General features: G+C 41.0%; 1 protein-coding gene across 1 annotated transcript in view; it reads right to left on the bottom strand.

Moving 5' to 3' along the window:
• Positions 1-250: 250 nt before the first annotated feature.
• The window catches only part of LOC139341533 (ryanodine receptor 2-like), a 62,745-nt gene continuing 35,780 nt past the window's right edge, over positions 251-27,215 (bottom strand). Inside the window, 45 exon segments of the mRNA XM_070978087.1 lie at positions 251-346; positions 1,483-1,534; positions 2,717-2,817; positions 4,540-4,604; positions 4,830-4,986; positions 6,163-6,297; positions 6,492-6,638; positions 7,008-7,068; positions 7,859-7,995; positions 9,534-9,576; positions 9,800-9,930; positions 10,125-10,327; positions 11,093-11,189; positions 11,341-11,485; positions 11,791-11,852; positions 12,007-13,298; positions 13,416-13,497; positions 13,652-13,756; positions 13,951-14,079; positions 14,295-14,383; positions 15,133-15,213; positions 15,538-15,611; positions 15,742-15,818; positions 16,380-16,459; positions 16,669-16,768; positions 16,918-16,971; positions 17,276-17,327; positions 18,092-18,183; positions 18,581-18,689; positions 19,662-19,774; positions 20,219-20,247; positions 20,585-20,726; positions 21,621-21,683; positions 21,872-22,064; positions 22,192-22,271; positions 22,382-22,469; positions 22,906-23,143; positions 23,244-23,564; positions 23,684-23,814; positions 24,197-24,278; positions 24,714-24,961; positions 25,423-25,483; positions 25,733-25,782; positions 26,036-26,157; positions 27,092-27,168. Coding sequence (XP_070834188.1) covers positions 251-346; positions 1,483-1,534; positions 2,717-2,817; positions 4,540-4,604; positions 4,830-4,986; positions 6,163-6,297; positions 6,492-6,638; positions 7,008-7,068; positions 7,859-7,995; positions 9,534-9,576; positions 9,800-9,930; positions 10,125-10,327; positions 11,093-11,189; positions 11,341-11,485; positions 11,791-11,852; positions 12,007-13,298; positions 13,416-13,497; positions 13,652-13,756; positions 13,951-14,079; positions 14,295-14,383; positions 15,133-15,213; positions 15,538-15,611; positions 15,742-15,818; positions 16,380-16,459; positions 16,669-16,768; positions 16,918-16,971; positions 17,276-17,327; positions 18,092-18,183; positions 18,581-18,689; positions 19,662-19,774; positions 20,219-20,247; positions 20,585-20,726; positions 21,621-21,683; positions 21,872-22,064; positions 22,192-22,271; positions 22,382-22,469; positions 22,906-23,143; positions 23,244-23,564; positions 23,684-23,814; positions 24,197-24,278; positions 24,714-24,961; positions 25,423-25,483; positions 25,733-25,782; positions 26,036-26,157; positions 27,092-27,168 — 6,086 coding nt within the window.

Below are 27,215 nucleotides of genomic sequence, written 5' to 3' on the forward strand. Positions count from 1 at the left end.
AACAGAATATTAGTTTTGTATCCAAAAATAAACAGTGGTCCTCATTCTGTAGTTCCCGAATAATTTAATAAATGTGACTTAGAAATACTGATGTGCATAAAGGATGTGTAGTTTGAGGGAAAGCCACTCCAAAATCAATACAGTGCGCACACAAAATTCAAGGTAATTAAATGAGTCCAAGGGCATCAATCAAGATGGCTTCTGTGTGATGACATTATCTAGGGAGGCTTTAGATCTCTCAGATTTCCCTTCATCCCAGTTGATCCTCATATTGCTTGCGGAAACAGTCTCCCACAGGAAAGAATTCCCAGGAACGCTCCTGGTACATTTTCCACACATAGGATTCCTGGCAAAGACAACAGAGCGGTGATATGTCTTTATGAACTATGACAAACCTGAGCTCTTTAGATCAGCAAAATCTAAGCATAGAAAATACAATTTAGAGTTGAAGTTCTTCCGAGGTTTGCGTGGCTTGATGGAGAAACAGTTTCCACATTCCACCTGGCAGCTGCCTCTTTAATCTACAGCTGAGAAAAACACCACGCTGGAAGCATATACATAGCATATCTCAGGCTGAGTCCCAGAACCAACTCAGTTTGGAAACTGCACCCAGTTGTCCAAAATAATTCAGGCTGATAAAAAAATGTAATATTTGTTTTTCCGTCTATCAATCCTGCAGCATCACATCCAAAATGAATTCTGCCACAAAGATAAGTGCGAATCATCACGAGTAAGATTGGATTTATTATTTTTCTATTACACTGTGCAGCATTAACAATTAAACATGCCCTCATCTCTACTGATGCTTGTCCCTTCCATAGATTTGTGTTCACTGAGTGTGAGACGAGAGAGAGAGATGCAGCTCCTTTGAAAGTGAAAAGGTTTGCACTGATTGAAAACGCTCTTTATAAAAGATATAATTTAAAACACATTATAGTGAAAAGATAAGAGGACAAGTGAAGCAAAATACTTCAATATAAACCCCCACTGGTTATGGTTAATGAGTAAAATCTAAAAAAAAAATCTAATCAAGGGGTATGCCTGCCATGTATATATCATAAGTGTGTGTGTGTGCTGGGACTGATAAGTCTTTTGAAAGACAGCGTGAATACAGATTCTGTCTTAGTTGAAAAGGTTACACTACAGCTTTGTCACTGCTGTGCCAAATTCTGGAATAAGAAGGTCGCTGAGACACGGAGATGCCATTGTAGAGGGACATATGAAGGAATGGGAGATTTGGCAATGGCAGCAGGATTGTTCAAGAGCTTCAGGGTGTCCTTACCGCAGCAACCCAGGTTCTATTCCAACCCAGGGCCCTTTGCTGCGTGTCATCTCCTCTCTCTCCCCCCTTTCCTGTCTCTGTTCAGCTGCACTATCCCATAAAGGCAAAAGGCCCGAAAAAAACAATTAAGAGCTTTAAAAGTGCACACCTTGTTCCTACTTTTGGATCATGCAATAAAACAGAAGAGATAAGGATTATACCTGCCCTGTGTGCTCCGTTTCGTCCTTGTTAATAAGGTACATCAGAAAAAATCTGTAAGGACACAGAAGCCGGATTCATGTCACATAGTTCGTGCACAAGGCGTAGGATTGATTACGGCGTGATTATGACAACAATCGTTAGATATTTCAAATAGAAATACAGCAGACAATCAGGTCAAATATTTAATGTTAGTAAATATGTGATGATTGACTACTTGTCTTATGAGGTTTCAGTATGTAGATCTTTAGCAGGTAAGCTTAAAATGCCATCAAGGACCACCATGAATACATATACATGAGCAGGGAAGAGTCCATCAGTCACATGATGACGGATTTGGGGAATCCATACTAGTTAGGCTCAAGAACACCACTTTCCAAACAATGTTTTTAAAGCATCCACATAGCAGAAAAAGTTTTAATTAACTGTTATTAACTGTGCATCCACACAGGTGATGAGTGCTGTTTGTTGGATTTGTGTTATATGTGCAAAACCATTGACAAATGAAAAGAAAACTGTGTTATAAACAACTGATGACCGACGTGGTAATTCTTTCTTTAATGATTTAAGTTCTACACAAACACTGTCTCACTTTTATTGGCAACACATCCTTTTGTGATGACTTTTATGTGAGCCTTTTTAGGGAGCACCCTATTTCTAAACGTAATGTTACATTTATGCACGTGCAATACGTGTTGCAAGTGTCCTGTGGTGGATTCTTACCTGCTCATGTTTATATTTTTGTGGTGGTGGAGCCTCTGGACATTTTAAACCTGCACACCAGCGGAGGACTTTTTGCTTCCTCTCAGTTTAGAGTTTGGTCCTTAACACCCGTCACTAAGACTGCGAGGTGTGCAGCATTTAATCTGATTGTCATTAGTAAAATATGGATAAATATAAAAAAAGACAGTGGTTTGAATCTGAATTACAAACGCAAGTGCTGCAGTGGTTATTGGGGAAGGGAAAAATAACACTAACATTTCACACCACAAGCAGGCCGAAAACAAAACAGAATAACACATTCTCTATCAATCATAATTGTGGTTTTTAATGTGCTTTTTTGCTTCTTATGAAGGTTAAGTGTTGGTGGAGCATGCAGAATATTATATGCTTCACTTCATCTGTGAAAGGCAACGTGACAAATGCCTGCCTTATTAGTGATAACATATCAGGATGTGAGTTTTAGTATTAGGTTGAGACACTGACAACCCGAGGCATGAAGGGGAGTCAACTCACAGATAGTTGGCCAAGTTGTGCTCCTGTAGAGTGTGAGTCTCAAAGCCATGTGGGACTTTATCAAAGTACTCACTCCCTATTCCACATATGAAACACTTGGTCTGCAGGAGGAGAGATGTAAGACATGTAAGGATTCACAAAAAAGATTGGACATACATGATGTTCTCTGGAGTATATGAGGAAAAAATAAGACCTGAGACTATTTGTTTTAGTGCTCTGTGAGTCAAACTCCGCACGCGAGCACAACAAGATACCTTTTAAGTTGTTTTTGCAGAGACTCAAAGGAGGCCCACAAAAGACTGTAGATAACAACAACTTGATACTTCCAGGATTACTCACTGCCAGGCTTTCAAAAGACACTGAGGGGCACATTTGCTGAGGATCATTGTGGGAGTACTAAACAATCAAATTACCCTTGCCCATATCTACTGTGGAGCCATACAAAGGTTTTGTGCTGGTAAAATGAAAATCAAATTTGTGTTTTTGGCTTAATGCAATATGGATTTTAGGGCATTCCTATTCAGGGCTTCAAATTATGGGAGGATGGAAGTGACAGCTGAAACTGATTTATCATTCCTGACTGCAGGAGACCAAATTGCATCTGAGAAGCAATTTTGAAAAACATGCAACTGTAAAATCTGTTTGATTTTTTGAGAAACAGTGCGACAGAGACTATACGAGACTAAATAAAGACGTAAATAACTGATGTCAGAAAAAATGACAAGACTATACTACATACTGATATATAGTACCACTCATAATCGTTTCACAGCTTCTGCCTGCTTTGTTCTCTTAAGCTTTTTGCAATCTGTACAACATTTTGTCCGAATTCTTTCTGAATCTGTTTTTTACTTGACTGCACAACAGCTCTCTATTTTTCAAGTGATGTGTTTTTTCCACATGAAGGTACAGTGGCAGATACTGACAACTGTGTGTTTGCCACCATGACAACTTTGTGCTCAGTGGCATCAGCTGTGTACCTGTTATATTTAGAGGTTGGCTCACCACTGTTTGTCACATCCTCTGTGCTGCCTTGTTGCCTCAGTAGTCCAGTCTTTGATTGCCTGCCTGCCTCTCCTGCACCTTTTTGCTTGTTTACCACTTCTGATTACATGCTGTACCTGTTGCTGATTGTCAGCCTGCATGGCCACATAATTTTAACCTTGCTCGCCCTGCCTGCAGAGTGTGCTATGGTAGGGTTCGGTTCACACCTGTTGCAGAGGCACGCCACTGAAGGACGCATGCACTGTCGCTACCCTGACAATTAAACTACTCCACGGGCTCCAACCAAAGAAGCATCACATGTAACCCGCCTCAGCAACTCTGAGCAATGCAATGTGCAGAATCATAATCATAAAGCCTTCACTTATTATGCTCCAAATACAGTTACATTCTCTAACCCCACTAATTGTGTGTGCGTGCAAGCATGAGTGAAACTGGACTGAGACAGAAAGAGAAACAACTGAAACAATTAAATAGTAGGGATTTGTTTTGCTCAGACTGAACTTTCTGTAATTAATCCAACTGATTATTCAGGAGAAAGAGATAATGGTATCCTCTCATTACGGACAATGGTGCGATCGTTTCTGGTGACAACAGCTCCAACTGAATCCATTTAATAGCCTTTATCTTGTGCACACATTCATCTCTTCACTCACACTTAAAATACAAAGACTGCAGTTTCTATCCTTCAACAGTCATTGAGTTTATATCTGACACGGCATTGCATACCGTACAGCCTTAATGCCCACAAAAAAAGTGGTCAAATTGCTTCGATGGTATGAATAATTAGGGCAAGAGAGAGGGAAAGTGTCAAATCTCACCTCCATATCCTCTTTCACCTGCTCCTGCTGGTCACGCAGCTCTCCAAAGGCATCAATTATCAAGCCTGAAAAAAGATCATGATTGCATGCATCTGTGTATCCGTTGGTACTCAGGTGTACATGTGCAAGAGGTGCTTGTGTCTGAATGACCGTTATCACTCACAGTCAAGGACTCATTGGAATATATTTTGTGCATGCCTTGCATATAACAACATATGGTATATGATGTTAATGCACATCAGCATGACCTCAAGCTGAGTTGTGAATCAAATTCAGTGTGTGACACTCACCCTGGATGATGGCCAAGAGGATGACGATGACAAAAAAGAAAAACGTGATGTCGAAGACGATGCGTTCCACTTCAAACTCATCTCCAGCAGGGTCCTCGATCTCGTCACCAATGCCCCCTCCCGCACGCACTCCCACATACATGTGGAACATGTAGCACTGAAAGACGAGACATTATCATTTATTATACAGTATTCATTTCAACGGAGGATGAGGACACTTTTCCCCCCAAACTATTCATGCCAGACAGAAATTTCCTCCAGTCCAGCTATCTTCAACAAGGGTATGAGGTAGGGGGAGAAAATGTAAAGTATCTAAGAAGGCCTCCAGTATTATTCCTCCAAACTCCAACGATAACACAGTATTTTAAAAATTCAAACTGCAAAACAACATGAGAATATATTTACTGCATTTTCATGCCTGTCTCCACGCTGGTTGCTTGTGGCAGGGTGGGGGCATTTAAAAGTTTCAAACAGGCAGCTTTTTATACAATTTCACAGAATAGTAGAAGGTTTTTTTAATCAATGTTCTTTTCCTCAGACAGTATTTCCCCGCAAGGAGTTCATGTAAGAGTATGAGGTAAGAAGAATTAACATTCAACCAGTCGAGCAAGGACGGTACTGTGCTTTCAAGTAACACGGACGATATTTTCCATCAGAAACCTGAACAAAAACAACATGAACATTGTCCTGCTAACTTTCAAGGTAATTTTTCCTATAAGTTCATGAGACTAAACAGTAGCGAGTGAGATGTCTTCTGCTTATCTTTGGATTTCTGCCATTTTGCATTGTACTTGTGGTGTTGTAATGTTGGTGAAGGGACTGCAAATCACTGTTGCTAAAGTGCTGCTAAAACTCATGCATAAACAATAACACAGCGAGTGTGACTGAGGAGTTAATGTAATATCCCCTGCCTCCTATAATAGTAGGGTTTTATTCAAATGGTATCGCTGCCCATCCGCCTGCTAGTGTGAGTGACAGAGTCCACATTACAATAAAGCAGGCGGTGGGGTGTTAATGTTGTGAATGGCCAAACAAAGGGCTATGCTGAGGCTTGAGGAGCTGTTTTGTATCCATGTGTCCATCACTTTATGGAAAAGTAGAGGAGGGACTAAGACAAGGGGCTGTTCTCAGTCCAACAATGGGGATCACTGTCAGAATCCTCCTCTAGCCCTCTCACTCTGAAGAGGCAGAAAATGAGGTGTGTGGCTGAAGTTGTACTAGGAAGATCAACATCGAGAGATAGAGAGAACAGATAGAGGTGTATGTGTGCAGAGACAGACTACTCCGTGTGTGTGTGTGTGTGTGTGTGTGTGAATGTGTAAACTGAACTCACAGTAAGCATGTCATTGCACTTCATGTCTTGTGTATCCTTGTCGTCGTTCTTGTTGTAAAACTTCCTGAAGAAGTTGAAAGCCACGACAGTGTAGAGATACACAACCACCGCCAACAGGCCCACAGTCAGGACCAACTAACAGACAAACACACACATAATTACAAAAAGACAGGCAGAGGCAGATGGGCTTTAATACGCTTCTTCATCTCAGAAAAGTCCCAATATAACCCTACAGCGTGAAAGCAAACATCACACGCATGCAAACTGCAGCGATGACCACACGTTAAGACAGATGGATAGAAAGGACTGACATACACGCACGCACACACCTGTTTCCCATTGTGTGTGACAGAGGAAAGGATGGTACGAAGTGTCTTAAAGCCCATGGCGATGTCCAAAAGATGGGCAGCAAAGAAGAAGTTGTTATAATGACCCAGAACTGACATGGCCATGTACCAGGCCAAGTACAAGAAGGACTGTGAGTATACACACACATACACACAGACACATAAAACAGGCAATATAGATTACTGGGACAGATACAGAGACAAATGTGTGTTCTAGATAAGGCAGAATCACAGGATATTACCACCATCACTTCTGCAGCATGTGTGTGCAGCATGTGCATTATATCAAACAAAACCACAGCACTGTAGAACAAGAGATTAAACAAATAAGTCATAAAATATCTGATGTGTTTTACACATAGTGCTCGGTCATATTAAATTATCTGTTAACATTAATTGCAGGAAGTAACACCTTTGCCTTTATCTTTGTAGGAACAAGAGGGCATGTACAAACAAATCAAGTAGAAGCCATTAGGAATTAGGCACAACCAAACTTACGTTATCAGTGAACACGACTCCCAGTTTCCAGACCCGGTACTTCATGTCAATGGAATTAAATCTGAAATAAACAGCATTATCACAGAGATACATGATGTTAAGAGCCGTTAATAAAAATAAAAATGTCCATGTCTAAAATCAGACCCTTGATGCTACAGTGTCTCGTCTTAAAAGGGCACGTCTGTTATATGGCCTCATCTCAGACAGTCCTGTTCTCCCTCAAGTGCAACATAATGTTCGAGGACCTTCTTCTGTCTGGCCACCTGTTAGGTAACGAGCACAACCTCACAAACAGTACTCAGTATTACTGAAATGGCCCCAAATGATGGCATAGGCTATTTAGAATTAACCATCTGAAATGTTACTTCAAGGTGTTACTAACGAGGCCCTGACATAATAAATAAGCCCAAGGTTTTAAATGTTCAACAGTAGGGCACATTTAGGATTTCTATTCAGAGGAAGCGCTATATTAATTTCCTAAATTTCTTTTTATATCAATGCCAGGTTGCCTGTAAACATACATGCAGCTGTCCTACAGAGAAGGATGCCACATTGCTATCATCAATGTAAGATGCTTTTTGTACAGCCACCTGCTCAACTGCATACTATATTACCCATCAAAGGCCAGGATTATTTATTATTCATAACAATGATATATATGCTATACTGAAATGAAACATCCTGCCCTTTGATGTCTCAGTGTACGACAAACATAAACCATTTAAAATGCTCTCCTATTTAATAATCCACCATTTTTGTATGAAACTGCATACAAGGCAAAATAAATGACAGACTGGATAGAGTTTCCCATGGATCTCTTTAAGACTTGCGCTGTTTTTTTTCCTACTCACAGAGCACTCCAGGCAATGTCTCTCTTGAGCCTCTTCCTTTCTTTTTGCTCAGAGCTGAAGTCTAAAGCAGCTTGGTCCAGACCTAGGAGTTCACTGATCTTCTCACAGCCGTAAAAGTCACCATACTTATCCATCACCTGACGGGGGAAGAAGACAGGTTTACACAGTGTCTCTTCAGTGTCTTTTCACATGAATAAAGAATGACAAGAGTTGGCAGGAGGCAACTGGCTGAATGTCTCTGCACAGTCTGTGCCATAATGAGATGACAGCTGCTGAACAAAAAAGGAAGGACTGTCGGATACCTGTGCCAAAAATACTCTTTTAGGTAGCGTAGTGGATGCACCCACATCCAGTCAACTAGTCTTGTATTTTACCATTTACCTTCTTACTAAATTGTGTTTGTACAGTGAACCTTGGTTAGTAAATACTTGATTTAATAACATGCCAGATGCAGAGTCTCTCCTTATTGAGCTGCTGTGGCTCTAACAAACTTTATGTAACCCAATTTATTAACTTGAACTGAAGGCCAACCACAGTCTAGCTTTATTACAGAGCCATTTTATTATTACACAAACATACGGTAAGCAATATCTACAATCTCCAAACTCAAAAGTGGATTACCAGAAGCACTTGAAGGCATTATAGCATCTATTTTACTGGAGGCTCTTAAACTGACGCAACACAGCGTACGTAATGTGGCAGTGCCAAGCGTACTCCATACAGGCCATGTGGCCGCCCAGTAGCAAGAAGTTGAGGCCCACACTGAAGCACCTGAGGATTCAGTGCCATTAATAGTCACTACATGCTGGCTGCATAGAAAATCTCAAGTTTTATAGAGATCCATTCAAATTTCAATAAAATTCAAAGCTAAATAGCTTATGTACTTTCACGTGTTTGTGGAAATAAACAACTAGTTTTCGTAAAATACATTATGTCTTACAGAGAGGCACATTTCAGAGAATGTTTTCTTCGCTTGAAGGATTCTCAGCCCTTCACAATCAGCTGTGGCGGTTCCACTTCCTTGTCCCGCTTGAGCCCCCTGCCCTTTGTCCAAATTGTGTTCAGAAATATGCCAAGAGATTCCCAAACCGTACAATCAATGAGGCCACAAATATGGCCAATATTCTTTCTAGCCCTTGTCCCCTGATACGGGTATCACTGGTGAGAAGCTGCTCTAATGGCATCTATTTGTGGATTAGAGGGGGAATGTGCTTCTCTGAAGACGTTTGTAGACTTTGGGATTCGGGGATGATGATGTACGCCTGGCTGAATACATCTGCAGACTAGTAAAAGCATTTATAGTACTCAAGTTTGATTTAACATCCAGATAGTTTTCTTAACAGTTTATTATATCACCAATATGTTATTTTAAGAAAAGACAAATAAGAAGTTACTTGAATTAAATAATAATTTCATCTCCTTTCATAGCATGAGAGGCAATCAGAATGAGGACACTAAGCGCTTCACTGTCTCTGGAGACAATAAACTCCACTGTGGTGCCAGATAGGGGAATAATTACACCTGCTGTTAAACGGCTCATTAACTTTCAGTTAGTTTCTTACTGCTGTGACACTGAGCGAAATACACACAGTTGCATACGTGGACAAGAACATTGAGAATAGAACGTAGAATATTTTTGCTGTGAAAACCACAAATGTGGTCCTGATGATCTCACCTTCCTCTTCACAAATTTATCCCAGTAATTACTTGGAAAAGATCTGAAAAGACAAACGAATAGTATAAAACCATTTAGAATGAAAAAATGTGAATTAGAAATGTATTGAAAATTGAAACATCGCTGCGAGTGAAATGTTTCTGTACTGTACAACTTGTAACATGACTGATGGCAGCAGTGAGCGCCTCATATTTTAAGGGTAAAACATGTTTTTATTTCATGTTAATATGACATCAGCCCGGCTGATTATGTGGCGACGAACATACGGTGTATTAATGACCAGTCGGTCCCAGTGCCCTTTGATGTCTTCCTCAGGGGGCTGCTCTGTCACGTACAGCCCGTCAAACTCCAGCCTTCGCGCCACTTCCTTCTCACGTTTGAAGATCACCAATGGTACCTGCCAATCAAATGCAGTATAGTGATCACGTGACTCTTTCAATTATGTCTGTTGGTAAATTGGCAAAATGAATTAAACACGTTTGTTAACAAAGTGCTTCATTGTCAATTTGTTTTTGGTTTTAAAAGATGCTCTCAGTCTGTGTGATGGAGAGAAAGCGGTATGAGTTCATTACTGTGTTCAAACTGGTATACCTTGAGGCAGTAATAACCAATAATACAGAAGAAGGAAATGACTGTGTGTGCGACAGCGAGAAAATGCAGCGACGGCTCCATGTATCCACTGCTCTCCTCCAGCACAAAATGAACAGAGCCCTCGTCATCATCTTCAGAGCCCAGGTCCTTAATGCAAACAGATGTGATCCCTCCGTCCTCTTCTTGTGATGCAGGCAAAGATGCTACCTGGGAAGACAGGAAGAGACCGAAAGAACGCGTGACCTCACCAAAGACAAAGCATACTTCTGTTTATTAAATATCAGAAACACACAATATAATGCAATACAATTCAACAGCAACAAACAACAGCATCCAAAAAGGCCAAACAGGTAGATAAAGCCCTCTCTTTAAGCAGGCTCTGGTGTATAACGTATAGTGAGACACATACATTACATTACCATTCTGATACGACTTGTATGTGATCCTGTACAATCATGGCTGAATTACTTCTGTATGAACACTTGCTATTGTGTAGCATACTGCAGCTAGCACAACAGAAAACAAGCAGAGGTTTGTGTGTTTGATGAACAGAGTCGAAGGTGAGTAGGTACGCTGGAGCTGCGGGCGAGCAGCAGAGGGGTGGGGCTATTTGCATATTCATAGAGCTGCGCATACTAAATGAAGGCAAAGGTGTGGAGTTACATCTAAGACATTTTCAAGGATTTATTTCATGAACAAATTTCCTAAATATGTAATTTAGATGAAGAGAGGTGAATTCTGGGGTTTAATAAATGCAAGGAGAGGGACTTTTCTTAAAAAGGTTTAAAAGCGTTTATTAATTAACGTAGATTTCCCTTGGTAGACAGGGTGAGATCAGCAGATTATGCTCAAGCCTGTAATACTTGAAACAGTACAACTTTGCAGGCATGGAAGAAGTACTTCATCATCCTTTACACAAGCAAAAGAAGCAATACCACCATGCAAAAACACTGTACTACAGAGTAAACACACACTCACCTTATAGAAGAGGAGGATGAAGTTGATTGCAAAGGTAACAAACAGAGCCAGCAAGCGAATATTATAAAAATTCCTTGCAAAGTAATTCTGGGGGGGAAAAGAAATAAAAAAGGAAAAAGGTTCAGGTGTTTTCTGCCTGTATATTCAAACTGAAGTGCTTTTAAGAGTGCATCTTATCTGTTGGTACAGAAAATGTATCCATAAGTGCACAATATGTCACGTTGTATTTGTCTATTACCAGCAGGCTCTTGTTATGAGTGCTTATCATCTCCCAGAGGGCTGACTGCTGGCTCTGTGGTTCCTCTGACTTATTAGAGCATCTGTTGTCTCTCCATTCTGCCTCTGCTCTCTCCTTCCCAGTTTTCTTCTCAGATTCTTTCCATCTGCAAACAGTCCAACCACAAACAGAGGGAAGGTCAAAGAGCTTTATTACGACAAGGAAATAATATCTGAGATGATGAAATCAAACTTCTTTTTTAGTTCAAGGTGTTTGATAAAGTGTGACATCAGCATAAGACTGCTTATTTTTCCAAAATTGCAAAGCAGTTTTAATAGTTTTAAACCCACTGTACACTATCACCACGACCAAATTTACTCTCTATTTTTTATACCTTAACTGAGTCGGCATCTCATGCTGAGGAAGTTAAATAATCCCTCTTTGAGGATTTAAGTGAAGCAAGACACTCACTTTGTATCAGGCGTTTTCTCATCCTCTATTTTCTCCTCTGTTGCAGTGCAGGCTTTTAGTTGCTGTCAGTAAAATTCATGAGGAAATCAAAAATTAATATGAATCAGTAGAGTATCAAAGCAGTAGAAAATTAAGAAAATTATGCTCAACAAAACACACTGAGCATCAAAAATTTAAAAATGGTTAAGGACATCTCATATCCAAATAAATTCATACCATCCCTTGATCCTTCTCGGCAAAATCAGCAGTGGCAACTGTTCTGGAGGTTGTGTTGAACAGGTCGGTCAGACTGGCACTGAGGTCCTGAGTTATAAGTCTGTAGTGACTTCCCTGCTTCTTCACTTTGAGGCCGAATATATCCGACAGTACATCCACCTCTCTAGGGGAGGTCACAGCTGCCACCTGCCCAATCTCCCGCAATTCCCTCTGGGAAGACAAAGTGGCAGAGCACTTCCTCAGTCGATCCACACCACTTGGCAACCCCATGACCTCATCAAGAGTAGGCTCAAGGATCCCACCCAGCAAGTCTGATATACTCATCCTTTTGGCTCCCTCTATGAGCCCACTGTTCACAAAGGCTATGTACAGCACATACATGATGCTGTGAACTGCAACAGAAATACACCGGACCTGAGCCATAAAAATCCACCTGAGGAAGGCAATAACTGACATCAGGATATCCTTCAGGGTCATCTTCATCAGTGTCTTCAGGTGTTGGACAGAAAGTACAGATATCAGCAATAACAACCAATGACACATGAAAAACATTCCTTTGTTGTCCAGCCCTTCTTCACTCTTACTCTTTTCCTCCTCTCTTTTGTCAGCACTCCTCTCTCCAGCATCAGAGTCAGATATCTGGGCTGCAAGCTGCATCTCAAAGATGGTGTCCTCACAGAAATTGACAAACATCTCCATTTTCTCCTTCTCTCCACCCTCATTAACCACATCAAAAATGAACTGCCTTTTGGATTCTTTGACCTGAGGCTTTTCCCATTGTGTGCGGCTCGATTCACTGATCTCAAAGTAGACACGTTCAATGCGCTTCCCACTGCCAAGGATCTCAATACGTCCTAAATAGGGCCGGAAATAAGTCAAGATACATTCTGCCAACTCCAAGAATGTCTTGAGTCTTGAATCGTTGGGCATGTGTTCAGACAAATTGGTCAGGAGAACGGCAATGCTGAAGCCGATGTCTTTGGCTGGCTCATGGAAACGATCCACAAAGGCCTCATAATCCACAGTTTCACTATCGTCAGTCTCCATGCAGGAGAGGAGGAAGTGAATCTCAGCTTGGGAGAAACGCTTGCAATTCTCCATGGCTTTCTGAAAGTCCTTCCTGGAGATGCAGCCCTTGCGATCAGGGTCGTACTCTCTGAAGGCATCTGAGGAGGTGAGGTCTTTGAGTTTGAGGAACATGTCAAAAAACTTGAGGATCATCTCCACGTTGCCTGACGATTCCACCAACATATCCACCATCTGCTTTCCAATAGTTCCATTAACAACATTACCTGCAGGGGAGAGAGACAAGCAGAGAAATAAAGTTTATTTAATAATGACATTAAATATAATATTGTATTTATGATCATAAATTGTGTAGAAAACAAAGGGTTAACTGGAAATCTTGCCTTCTAACATGGACAGCAAAAAAACAACCATGTCCTTTTGTAAATCCATGAGCTCTTTCAGAAGGTCAATTTGCCTTGAATCCTGTAAATAATAGTTTTAGTTACACTTTTAGCAAATTGGATTTTTCATTTCCTATTTTTCATTTACATATTACCAGAGACGTTTACAAAGACTTCAAGACACAAATGTAGAGGGAAATGAGCTAATTAAACGTCAGTGAATCAGTGTGGTATACCTGAGAGAGCTTCATCTGCATGTGGGCAAAGACATGGAGGAATCCCACAACAGCGTCCCACAGACGACTGTGTGCTAGACTCTGTTGGTTCCCAGTGCACGGGCCCTGCATGAATACACTGACAATGTGAGCTGCATCATTTTAAAAAACATCCCAACTGGCATGAAGGCATAAAGCCACATTTCAGACAAATATACAGTTTGGTATATCCAAAGAGCCAGAAGGCTGATGTTGTTTTGTCTAGAAGCTCACAGGATGAAACACTATGACACTACATCATGTAATGGAAACTGACTGACCTGTATGTACTCAGTGAGTGTGTTGAAAACCTGTTTGGCCACTTCGATGGCCTTGGAGAAGTTGTGTTGGCCGTGTGCATCAATCACATCCCTCCCTGAGTAGTACCAATAGAAGTCACTGATTGACTCCTATATTGTGGCACAGACAAATATTTACAGTTCATGTAGAGTAAACATACTGCTATGATTACACACATCATGACAAATTTACTGTTACAGGATCTGCTGTCTGATGACATATGAGTCTATATTCACACAGTACTCAAATCCCAGAGTACAAATATTGTTGGACAGTAGTAAGTCAATTTAGCATCACAAAGGAAAATCTGTCACTGTGGACTTACCTGTACTCTCAGTAAATAATCCACTGTGGATATTATGATGTTGACAGTGGTGTTGTTGCCCGTTTGTGTTCTCAAGTAATTCTGGAAATCTAACACACGAAGAAAAGAAGAGCCGAACGTGAAAAGACAAGTGCAATGAATTTCATCCTGTGTAGACAATGTAATTAGACAATGGGTGTCAACTAAGTGTTAAGTTAACTAAGCATGTGTTATAGAATATGGTCCTTTATTCTTCAGATATCAATATAATCTATGTTAACTTTGTGACAATGTGTAAGTGGTAACAGCACAAGGCAGAGCTTCTCAAGGTCCAGACTTCAGTGTGCAACGTGGACCCCGGCCATATCGTCAACTGGTGGCCTGTGGGTCATGCCCAGCCCACCATAATTCCCATCAAGCCTGCAGAATATTAATGACTATAGAAAACACATGCATCTAATGCATTTCAATAGTGGAAAAGATCCAGTCCATCCTGTGAGTGATGGTCAATCAGCTTGCCAACACCAGGCAACTAGCCAAAAGGTCCTCAAATGAATGTGGTCTTAATGTGGCTTAATTCCCCATCATTGACATCACTGTCATGGTGGCATTAACTGCTGGAGAGTGTTGCGTGTTGTTGCTGCTGAGTTCACACATTAAGGTTACACCAGAGAATCTGCTTTTAGCTCCTAAACTGCAGAAACAGAATGCATCTCCTTTTCTCTAGGACACAATTTCTACAACTAATGCAAACATCTGAGTCTGAGTAAAAATCATCCCGGACCTCCGATCTTGAATAAAAATCAGATGCAGACCTTTGAGTAATAAGTTTGAGAATCCCTGGTACGGGGCAAATAACCTGAGTTGTGTCCTTCACAGAGCAGCTGTAGGAAACGGAACAGGTCACAGGTTATGTCTTTGTCAGGCATCACCTTCTCTCCTGAGAATAAGGGAAAAAAAAGGCAAGAAATAAGGGATGAAGAGCAAAGACTGGAGTACTACGGCAAGAAAGTTATGACAGAATGAATGAGAGAACATAAGCTGAACTTGGAGAAGTAAAAGAATAGAAAAATCAGGCCACAATGGAGTGAAGGGTGACAGCTGTTGATAATATTCAAGACTGACAAAAGCAGCGAAAAAAAGGGCTTTTTGGAGTGTGAATTTAGAGTATGTTTGAGGCCAGGGATCTCACAGCTGGCTGCATGCTATGACATGGCTTCACAGAAATTGATTTTTCTTTTTTATTTCCATATGAATACAGTACCTGAGCTCTCGTCCATGGCCATGCCTAATCCTTCCGCTTTGTTCTGCCGCTCAAACGCATTCAGATCCAGAACGCTGGATAGCAGAAACACAAGCACAAAGGGATAAAAAAGATTTTGCACTCTTACCATTTATATCAATCTGTACATGAAGCCTTTGTGACATTTGACAGGTCTTGTCAGAGTATTTTCCAATAGTCACTCACCTACATGACAGCATGAGTCCAGCCATGCTCTGAAAGAAGCCCACATCCCGCTTCTCTCTCAGGTAATCCAGCATTTTCTATCAAACAAAAGCATCACAGACGGGGTCCAATAAATGTGGATACTGGAAGCACTGCTGCAGTGTCTCTGTGTCAAGGCACTGTGTTTGGTAATGAAAGGATGTGACACGTTGTGAATGTTGAAGAAAGAGCCCTGAATTTGAAATGAAATACTGTGGGAGGAAGAGTCCAGGTCCTCCATGTAAGCGATGGGCTCTGTCATGAGTTATCACGTAATGCGTCACCAGGACATCTCACTCCATTAAATTTATCATTACAACATACTGCAGATGATGTTTCACAGCTTTACTTTTCTAGTTTGAATATTTCTACTGGATTTTTCCTCAATTTATTTTAATATATAGAATTATGAATTCAATTAATTTAGCAATTATCTAGCCGCTGCAATAACCTTATTTCTTAGTGTCACCTAATCTAATCTTACCTCGTATCTATCTTGTCTGTGTTAATTATAATAATCTTCAGTCAGTGACCTGTGAAAATGAAAACCTTCGTATTTTTGGGTCTCAAGAAAAACAAGCTGTATAATTTGAGGCAGAGAAATCAATGCAGTGTTGTACCTGTTGAACAGTGGCATTCCCTCCGCTGAGAACAGCAATACCCAGCTTCAATGTAGGGGCAATCATGGAGCCCATGGCCCCTGATGGGAGGTAGATTTATCACATAATCAGAGGATATACAGCGCTGACTCAAAAGAATAAGATTGCATGACTGCTATAAGCCACAATGCACATTTTAAGAAAAAGGGAGAAGCACAAAGAAAAGCTTCAATTTACTCCCAGCTTCTGAGATGAGGACTTGTCTCAACTTAATAGAAGTTATGTAGTTCAATATTTAACCTTGTCCTACCTTTGCTGGCACTGACGGTTTGCAGGACCATCTCTGAAGCTCCACGACGATGCAGCCTGGCCTGCTGGTAGAGCAGCTTCTGTTTCTCCATTTGCTTCTCCTGAACCACAGAAAAAAAACATTATTATTATATTATTTTCATCATTGCAATACAAAAATAAAGGTGAAGAAAATCAATCAAATACAAGTAAATACTGTTAGCAAAAAATGTTTAAAACCTATTTTAAAATCAAGAGCCCATTCACTCACTTCAAAGCTTTCAGCCTCCTGTTCTTCATCATCATCCTCCTCTCTGTGGCAGCTCTGGGAGAGCAAACGTACAACACAGTGCAGAAAATAAATCAGATACAAAATGCCCAAACTCACTGTCCCTCGCATTTTGCTACACAGCATACTGCACGTAACACGCATGATATGAAAGACCTGAGAAAGAAGGCAATCTTTCAAGAAATTCCATTAGTGTTTACTGCTATTAACCAAAAATAAACAACCTTTGTAGCAGCTTTGTAAAATGTCAGTCCTATTCTAAGCATTTTGTCACATTATTTGAACACAGTAACAAACGTGTAGATACTTTGACTCTAAAGCATTCTTCATGTTTTATTACCTTGGCCATAATAGCAGCGTAGGACTGATAGAGATCGTCATTTTCAAGCTTACTGTGAACAGGGAAGACAGATGAGATAATATTAGTGTACATGGAGGTATGAAGAGATGCAGCACTCTGGCTGGTCCACAGCAGGGTCCAGGCTAATCTGTAGCTGATCCTCACTGGATCTGTTCACAGCACTCAAATGTGGCCCCCTCATAGTTGGAGGCACCACCGCCACACAATCCAAAGCACTGTGTGGATCAAGAGTGTGTCTGCCCTGGGGCATTGGACATTTTTATTGAACACACCGCTACACCTGAATCCAGTTGATCTGATCACATCTCTGTAGTGACTGTACAAGTGAGAGTGCTCTCCAATTCCAATGATTGGACCAAATCATGCATTCATCACGCATACAATTCATTAATATGTTCGCTAAATAGAAACTTTCCTAATCAGTGGTGTCCATGCATAACCTAAAAATGAGACAACAGTATGGGAATACGGTAGTGAAAAATACATATATGAGAGTGAGAGTGAGAGAGAGAGAGAGAGAGAGAGAGAGAGAGAGACAGAGAGAGAGAGAGAGACAGAGAGAGGGAGGGAGAGAGATAAAATATTGGGTTTGACCAGTAACAAATGTAGACTGGGGTTTTTACTGTATGTGATCTTTTATAATGAACACACACACACACACACACACACACACACACACACACACACACACACACACACACACACACACACACACACACACACACACACACACACACACACACACACACACACACACACACACACACACACACACACACACACACACACACACACCTCCTTTCTGTCAGGGCGCTTCGGCTGAAGAGTGTAATGAGTTGTAGGAGAGGATCGATTGGTTTGGCACCATCATCAACGTCCTTTTCTTCCTCTCTGTCGCCTCCACACAGCTTCATCACTCCTCCCTTCTGCAGCCCACAGAGAGAGAGGGAGGGAGAGGGAGTAAAGCCACTAATGTGCACTCTCACTTTCGGACCATCCACAGCTTCTGGTGACGGCTTTGCAGGTTTGCTTTCCTGCAAACACACACTCGGAAATATATACAAAATATAAAGAACCGGATCATGTTTATGTGCACAGTGAAGACAAAACTATTTTATTTGGAACTTCTGCTACATATAGACACACTCAAAAGGCCGTGTAACAGGTGTAACAGTTAATCAAATTTTGGGAAACATTTTTATCATCACGTCATTGTAATTCAAAACATAGGCCTGTTTAATTCTTGTTACATAATTATTTTCAAATGATGTCAATATAGCTTGCTTTGCCACTCACAGCTAAATCCTCCACAAGCTTCTCCTCAAAGCTGTGGCCATCAGCTGATATCCAGGATTTACTGTAGCCTTGGAGGAACAGGTTGACAGCCCTATGCCTGGGGAGGAAGAGGAAAGAGTCAACAGACAACAAGACATGTCCATGTCTTATTTGCAATGGACAAATGCAAATTAGAGATTTCAACCAGGCAGCATAGAAAGAAACTATTAAACTATCAAAGATTAGACCCACTATTGCTCATCAATCAAGGCCTCTGATTCCAGTTCAAGGTGACGGTTGCTACATCCACCAGTACGTGGGGCATTCTTATATCACTTACGTACCACACGCAGCCACATGGTCTTCGTATGCTAATGGAGTTTGGCCCTGAAAGGCCATGCCTAATTAGGTTTCATATTACCTCTCCATCACAGTAGTGTCTTCCACACAATGCCAAACTGCCATTTATACACTTGAAAAGGTTCACAGTCAAATGCTACTAGTGTTTAAGTTCACACAGTATATTCACTTTTTCTGGGGCAAAGAAAGAAATGTAATGAAACTATGGTTTTCTCTGATTTATCTGCATTCATATGCAGATATCTGTTTGTCGAAATTAGCCGAAATGTTGTCTTTGTGTCTCAAGTTGCTAATCTGTAAACAATGACTGACAGACAGAACAGGAAGTCTTGGCCCGTTATCCGAATATCCACTGATGAAACCAGAAGCCCTAAAACTTTGGCCGTTACCTCAATCTTGGTCAGATGCCAGCCGATGGGTTCAGAGAGAGATGTGAGTTAAAACCAGTATCACTCAAAGCCCGCCTTGTTGATTACCCTTGATTTCATTATTTTTCTTACCATTTTTTACTCTGCATTTTGAAGCTTAAAAATTTGATGCTTGAAAATACTACCCCCACAAAAGACCAAATTAAATCTCCATGGCATATCATTAGATGATTATCTCCCTCTGACAAGGGTCACTCAGTACAAAATGTTCACCAACACTGCATTTAATAAACAATTCACCTATAACAGCATTTTTTGCGGGCGCAAAGCATCCATGCTGTATATACATCACATGTTTGTACCTGGGTAAGTTGTAGAGGGGAGCCATCCTTAGGCAGGCCACCACTGCTCGTTTTCTCTGTTTGGATAACACCTTGTGCCATGCTGGCTTTTTACTTCTTTGTGGGTGTTCCACCTGAACCCAAACCAAAGAGAGATAATGTAACAAGGCAGCGCATCTGAACCTCCAATGATCAAATGGGTTTAAACAGTTGCTGTTGTTGAGGTTCACTTTCATGCATTTGTCTTGCCTTTATCACACATTAGCACTGCAGGTATGAGTTTCTTTGAAGTAATATATACAAAATAAATGTGTATACAGACATGTAAAACATTTTCTTATCCCTGGCCTTGTCATATGAAACAGCTGAAAAGCAAGCAAATCACACTTTGTATCAACAGCTATTAGCAGTTAATCAAAAGTGCTGTGCTGTAGTGCAGCCAGCATGCAATGATTGTGGGGCTTCTATAAATGTGCGTTTGTAAACTGTTCAAAACATGTTAACAGAGGTCTGTCAACGGCATGCAGAGCTAACCAATCACGTTGGCAGAGTTTAAACAGATGAAAACAGAATTCAGCAACACTACTGTAACTACCACCAGTCCAGTCTCTACTCAACATATTTTAACATATATTTTTCTATGGCCGAGGAGGGTGACACTCAATGAATGGCTTAAAGTACAGCCTGTACATACACAATGAAATACCTTGTATAGATACTTCAAAATTTAAAGTTCATATAAGAATGTTTAACGGTAAGTACAGTCACACAAACTGTTAAAATGGTCACAAATATAACAAAGTAAATATCAAAAAGGTGTTAAATAACTACAAAACTCAATGAAATGTCCTCATGTCACTTGTCATTTTAGAGCCAACAGTTGACTAGTGAAGAAGTGCCAGCGCACATTTTTAGATTTGATTAATTATTCGTTTTTATATTACTTTAAAAGCTCACCTGGTCCAGGTAATAAAGGACTCGAGCTATTTCCAAAATCCGGTCTACAGTCCTTTGGGTGTCAGTAATGGCCTCTAGCTGGCTCGGGTGTTCTGCATGAAGGGTCCCCTGCCTCAAACAGTTTGACGCCTGTGAAGAGAAAAAAAGACCGGCACATTCATTTATTTATTTTTCTTCTGGTATTTCAACCATTCAATTAAAGATAATTTTAGAAAGGCTGCTGGAGAGGTGCTCAGTGCAGGGGAATGAGGTTTATGGCAATGAGAAAAGAGAATTAGCAGTGCAGTGCAAGCACCTTTCACAGGGCAAAATACATGGAGCAATGAATGAAGGAGGCTGGTTGAAATGAGTAGGGCCAAGAAATCAAATTGTCCTGATTATTGCTCCCACTATTGCCTTTAACGTCGTTGCATGAATTCTCATACAATCAACAGCGAAGACTCCCTGCTAACTATTCCACTGCAAATAAACTTTCATGCAACCAAAAAAATATGGCCAAATCTCCCTTTTAAAGTTTGTTTATGCTAACGACAAAGCAGACATGTTTTTCATCAATGACTTATGAATAAAGATATTTTTCACTGACTGATAAACAAACAAATATTGCATGCATACTCGGTATCTCTGGTGAGCAATGAGTCACTGACTGAGATTATTAAAAAAGCAGCTTTGGATTTTACAGGCTGCACCAGCCTCTTCAGTTTAATTTACCGCACACTTCTTTGGCATGTCAACAAACATGCAGAATGTCTGCAGAATGTAGAAAAGATATGAGCTTTGTTTACACTCAGTAGGGAATTCACACAACTGATATATAGTGTATTTGTTGTTTATTGTCATTCGCACTTCAATTCAGCTCTAAGCATAGATTTTCATCCAAGCCACGATTTCCATCCAAACCAGAAGAAATAAAACCCACAAAATGTGTTTCAATACAACACAATACGACGCTCATATTTAACTGAATGTACGAGTAAAAAAAGTTTAGAACATGAGAACTAAAAAGCAGCGACAGCCTTTTACCTGACTCTGAAGATGTATAAGGCAACTGAACACATGCTCTCGAATCTCATCTTCAGTTTTCTTCTGTGGAAAGCAAACAATGCCCAACTTTAAATCATCACACATACCACAGATATTTTAAGACACTCACCTTCACTTTGATCACACCACACTGCAAATTATCAAAGAATTACTGCACATTGATTGAGACCTTAAAATTATTTGTCATCATGCTGACTACATCAATGCTGCTGTCCACAGTTCCAACCAACCTGGGTGAAGCCATTCTTAGCCAACAGGATAAGGCTCTGGTCACTAGGATAACAAATCCTGAGTCCCACAGGGAGCAGTCTCTTCATGGAAGCCACAATGAGAGAGGTGTGGGTGGAATAACGATCCCCTTTCGTCTTCATCCTCCTTTTCTCATGGTCGAACTGAGTATTGAAAGCCACGAACAGAAAATAACTTCTTCGAGACTTGACTCACACTTTTTTGTGATTATTATATAACTGCCAGATGAACAAATAGTGTCTACACTGTAAAGAGATGCAGTTCTTGCACATCAATGTTAGAAATATGGCTGACCTTGGACCTTTGGCCATTGTTGACCAAGAAAGTCAAGTTATTGATTTCATTTTGGACCACGTAGTTCTGTTCCTCCCATTTGAAATTCTGTCATTGCAAGCACAGGTGGAGAAAAATGACATGCTTTATAGGGTACAATTTTCACTTGCATAGTCCTGACATGAGGGGAAAAAAACACTATTATGTTTCATCCTTACATGAGATTTGCCCCAGAAAATAAAGACCTCTGCCACCATGCTGAAGAGCTGCTGGGCTTCAGGGTTTGACTCTTTCAGCCAGCTGGCTCTGAGACAAGACAGACCAAAAACCACCACATTATCATGGAAGAATTTATTCGTGTAACAATAAACATATACTGTACGCCTGAAATAATAAGCAAAATCAGTTCTATGCATCTTACTCTTTTTGTATCACCAAAAATGTGTTGCTTTTTTTCTGTATTTACAAAACTAGTTGCAAGTTTACAATTTTCCAACAGTTGTTTAACTCAATTATCAGTATTTTACCATTTCAACAAACATTCATGGAAAATGTGTTGTTTAAAAGTCTTCTAAAGAACTGAAAGAGCTCACATGATAATTACTGGTTGTGTAATGTCAATCTAAAATATATTAAAATAAGTTTCACTTTCTACTGAGTCTATACTTTGAATTTCTCATGAAGCTCTTGGTCCCAGAAAATAAGCCTCTCCGCATCTAAGCTCCTTGGTAACATGCCTTACCGATTAGAATCCACGAAGGGGATGAGGAGGGGATAGAAGGCGTAGAGGTCTCGCACCAGCATGCTGAACTTTTCCTGTATCTGCAACTCCATTTCAGAGGTGTCACCCCCTTGTGCTTTCATCTGCTCCTCCTCTAGCAGCACACACTCTGCCCTCTTTCTCAACTTCTCCATCAGTGGGATGAAGTGGCTCCTTAACAGCTCAGAGTGGGCTTTGCATATGATTGGCTGGGAAAAAACTGAAAAACATGATGTTAATAGTGGGAAAAAAGGAGAATGAAAGGCATAAGTGATTTGGAATAAATAAATCCACACCAGAGCCGGACATGACCACAATACCTGCCATCTGTTTCATCCAGTCACCCTGGCTAGCGCCCACATGGTTGTGGGTGATACAGAGGATGTGGCCAAGTAGGTCACTGGCATGCTGAGGAGTAACAGAAGTGCAGGTTGGGCTGTCTGGCTGGCCCTCGGGGCCCCAGCACCACCAGAGGGATATGTAGCTGCACAACATGGGCAAAGTGACCTCTGTAACATGGATGTAGTGAGCCTGGCGAGCTCCAGCACCTGCACCTGCCAAATCCTCCACTTCCCCCAGAGCCTGTTCCAGAGAAGGCAGGAGGGGACACATGTCCTCCACCTGACTGGGCAGCCCCAGGTCTAAAAATAAAACACATGGAAAATAAGGCTGGGAAGGGTTAAGATGTGGGTTTGAGCAGTCAGCAGTCGATGCCCGAGTTTAGGCAAAAGTGATAAATATCAGTGTGTTTGTTTATTACCTTCTCTCTCAGTAGCACTCATGGTGTTGTAGATGGAGTATGGGTTGTTTTGGTTTAGATCTGGCTCCAGGAAGCATACAGGAAAAGTCCCAGTCAAGGCCGCCAGACAAGCGCCTGCTGCTGGTCTCTGCCTGTTTGGATATGCTGTGTTACAAAATACTATATACTGTTTGGGGTAGGATTGCTCACAGAAGTTTACTGGCCAGCTATTTTCATTTGTATCTCAGGATCAAAAATGGTCTTGGCCTTAATACATGTATTGATAGCTTCAACAAATACTTCTATGCCCCAACAATAATGCATAATGAAACATTATGTTTAAGTCATCATTTTTGTCATTTCGATTATTCATATTTTATATAGACTATGCATAAAGATGGTTTAGTTACCATTTAAATAAGTAATTTTTTTAACAAAAAGTATAGACATAAAGCTGAGAAAAAAACAAGGCTAAAAGAAGATATTATTGTCACTTGCACAAACTCTGAAATCATACAGATATATAGACAGTACCCCTCCATGTAGATGCTGCTACTGGTGCCAAGAGAGTAGAGGCTGTTGAGGATCCTGTAACAGGACACCTGGACACTCCCCACTGGAAAGACAAGGTGATGCTTAACACAGAGATCCTTGTAAGGTTTAGTTAAGAAACAGCCACAGCCACTGAGCAGGAAAGCTGATAGCATGCGATCAGAGAGATGGGGCTGGATAGCTGGATGGCTGCTGATTCAGGTAATGAATGATTCCTCAAAGGTCAGGATATTAGTGAGGGAGACAATATGCTCCTGCTGCTCTGTGGCTACGACTGAGACACTTAATGAGACCTGGTTTCAAAGATGTGGAAGGTGAAGTGGAGGGAAGGGTGTCCCCGAGTGATTTCAGGGGTGTGATAACCAGCTGTTCATCCAGCTCCAGAGCATACGGAGGGAAAGAAATGAGAGTATGGAGAACATGTGGTGGTGGTAATCTTAATCTTACTATTGTGAGATGATGTGCAAGATTTTATGATGCATGTCATTTTAGCCCTTACCCAGGAGGTCCAATCCATAGTTTTGGATGCCAAGATGCCGGAAAAGGGAAGTGAGGGTGGGGAGAAGAATGGAGGTTGTGTAGCTGACAACTCTGGCCACTCCTCTAGCCTGTTGACTCCTACTCGGAGGCAAACAGACCATAGTCACAGAGAGGTTTTCCACAGTCATCTCCAGATCAGCTGCAGCTGTCTCAAAGAATGAATGCAGAGATGCTTGGACAGACTCTGGGGCTGACTTCATCAGGGTCCTAGGGCCAAGGGATGAGAAAATGCATTTTATGACGAGCAAAATTTGTATTGGATATATTGTATGTTTAATTAAAAAATAATAATGATTTGTTTTCTTCAAAATAGAAAATGTAAAAGGAACAAGAGTGTCAAGAATTACAATATTGTCATGCAGTGCTCTTTTGGCAAGCTACAATAAAAGCAGTTAAGTGAACTTAATCAGTTGCTAATCTATCCACCAGACAAGCCCACATGACATCAATCTGTCGAGCCAAGATTCTACTTCTAGCATCATTTATCAGAGGCCTTGTCCTTAGGGAGTAAAAGTGATATCAACCACAATTAGATAGCATCAGTGTATCAGTAGCTCAATTACGCCAGTCATCTCATCCTCAGACATGGCGGTGTGACACTGATGTGACTGCAGGCAGAGCGAGTACATTGATTCAGGCAGAATGTGACAGTAGTGCCATCTAGCTACCTGGCATCCAGGGCCTGAGCCAAAACATGGAGGCAGCTTGCCACTGAGGATGCTTCATTTCCTGGGAAAAAAAAAAAAACGCACACGTACATCAAATCCAAAATGCCTGCACACATGCTCAGACAAAAAGGTATGCAGCAACAAAAGATTCATAACCACACAAGGAATTAGATGAATCTCAATCACATGATTACAAAAATGAACAGACACAACTGTGGCCAACCAAAAAGCAAACCAAGGAAGCAACAAAACAGAGAACAAGTGGTGCAAATTAATGTTTGAATAAGGTTTATTTCCACATCGTCCTTACCAAAGAGTGAGATCCTGTGTCTTATTAGAGCTGCAAGCTTACAAAAGAGGCTGGATGTGAGGAGAAAAGACAAGTGAGGTAATGAGGAGAGGAGAGGGGAGTGGAAAAAGTAATTCCGGGACACGAAATCAGAAGAATGGTAACACAGAAGAATGAGCCACCTTCTGTTAAAACACCTTCAATTAAAGAAAACTTACTTAAAGAAAACTAAACTAACAATAGGATGTGCAAGAGCGTAAGAACATTTTAAAATGCTGCTGGTGTAGAAAGCGTACTGCACAGTTTGTTGGGGGTGGCACAGACCTTGCAATCATCTCCTTTTCCTTTTTTGAGGCGTGGGTTCTGTTACCACTTGAGCAGAGAGAATTGGACAGGAAATACAGACGGTGGCTCTTCACATATTGTTCCAGTAGAGGAAGGATAACCTGATGAATGGAGTAATAACCAACAGTCACCTCCATGAACCAACATGTATCACTCCACAGTCCCTTTAAGTTTCCTCTGACTAGCTTCAAAGTTTAATAAAAACAACCTGAACCCTCTTTGACTGCATCACATACACTCTGTGCCCGCCTGTACCACAGCTTGACTGAAGCTCCATCACACTCATTGGGATAAATATTTAATTCAAAGACACATTTTATTTATGGCTGCCCCATTACATCAAATAGATAACTTTCGAAGTCTTGTTTAGCACTTTTTAGTTCAACACATTTTCCCTAAATTCAACTGACTGGAATGTGAAATTTCAAAGAAGTTCTCAGGGTCTGAGCAGTGCTGTCTGTTTAACATGAGCTCCTAGTGATGGACCCAATGATGACCTGAGAGGACGAGAGGTTAAATATTTTGCACTCCATTAGCTCTTCTTATGAAGCATTGGCAATTCACAGACAGACGGACAGCCAGCCAGCCACACATGCATGGTTGTGTGAGTGTGTGGCTGCGTGGGAGGTGTGTGCTGCAGAGATCTCAGGCACCACTGTTCATGGTCTTGGCTGACTGTCTCTGACTCGAGGGGTCCCATCGATGAAAAATAGAGCCTTTTCATTCGCTGCCTCCTTAGAGGCAGAACTATGTGTGAAGCTTTAATCAATCCTGATGGCAATCGACACACCCACATGGATTTCCAAAATGGTTAAATAAATTACACAGCCACCAAGGGTTTTAGTTAGAGGGGTTGCCCGTGGCAACCATCTAACAAAACTAATTAGATGACGTTAATGAAATACGACAAAAAGCTACGGAGGGGAAAGAAAATGGCATGGAAAAATGAAAATGGAAAGGGGCTAAATCAATGTTAGATATTCCGTATCAGACAGAGTTCGACTGTGTTCAGATATGCACTGATCTGAGGCAAACCTTGGATAGAAAATGTACTGGTTGCTGTGTTGGAGCTCTCTCTCCTTTAGACATTTGTCCTCTGGCTTGCATCACCTCTGGAAAAAGAAAAAGCAATGAAATACTGAATCTTACACAAAGACCG

The sequence above is a fragment of the Chaetodon trifascialis genome, chromosome 13 (assembly GCF_039877785.1).
Source record: "Chaetodon trifascialis isolate fChaTrf1 chromosome 13, fChaTrf1.hap1, whole genome shotgun sequence".
Taxonomy (NCBI): Eukaryota; Metazoa; Chordata; class Actinopteri; order Chaetodontiformes; family Chaetodontidae; genus Chaetodon; species Chaetodon trifascialis.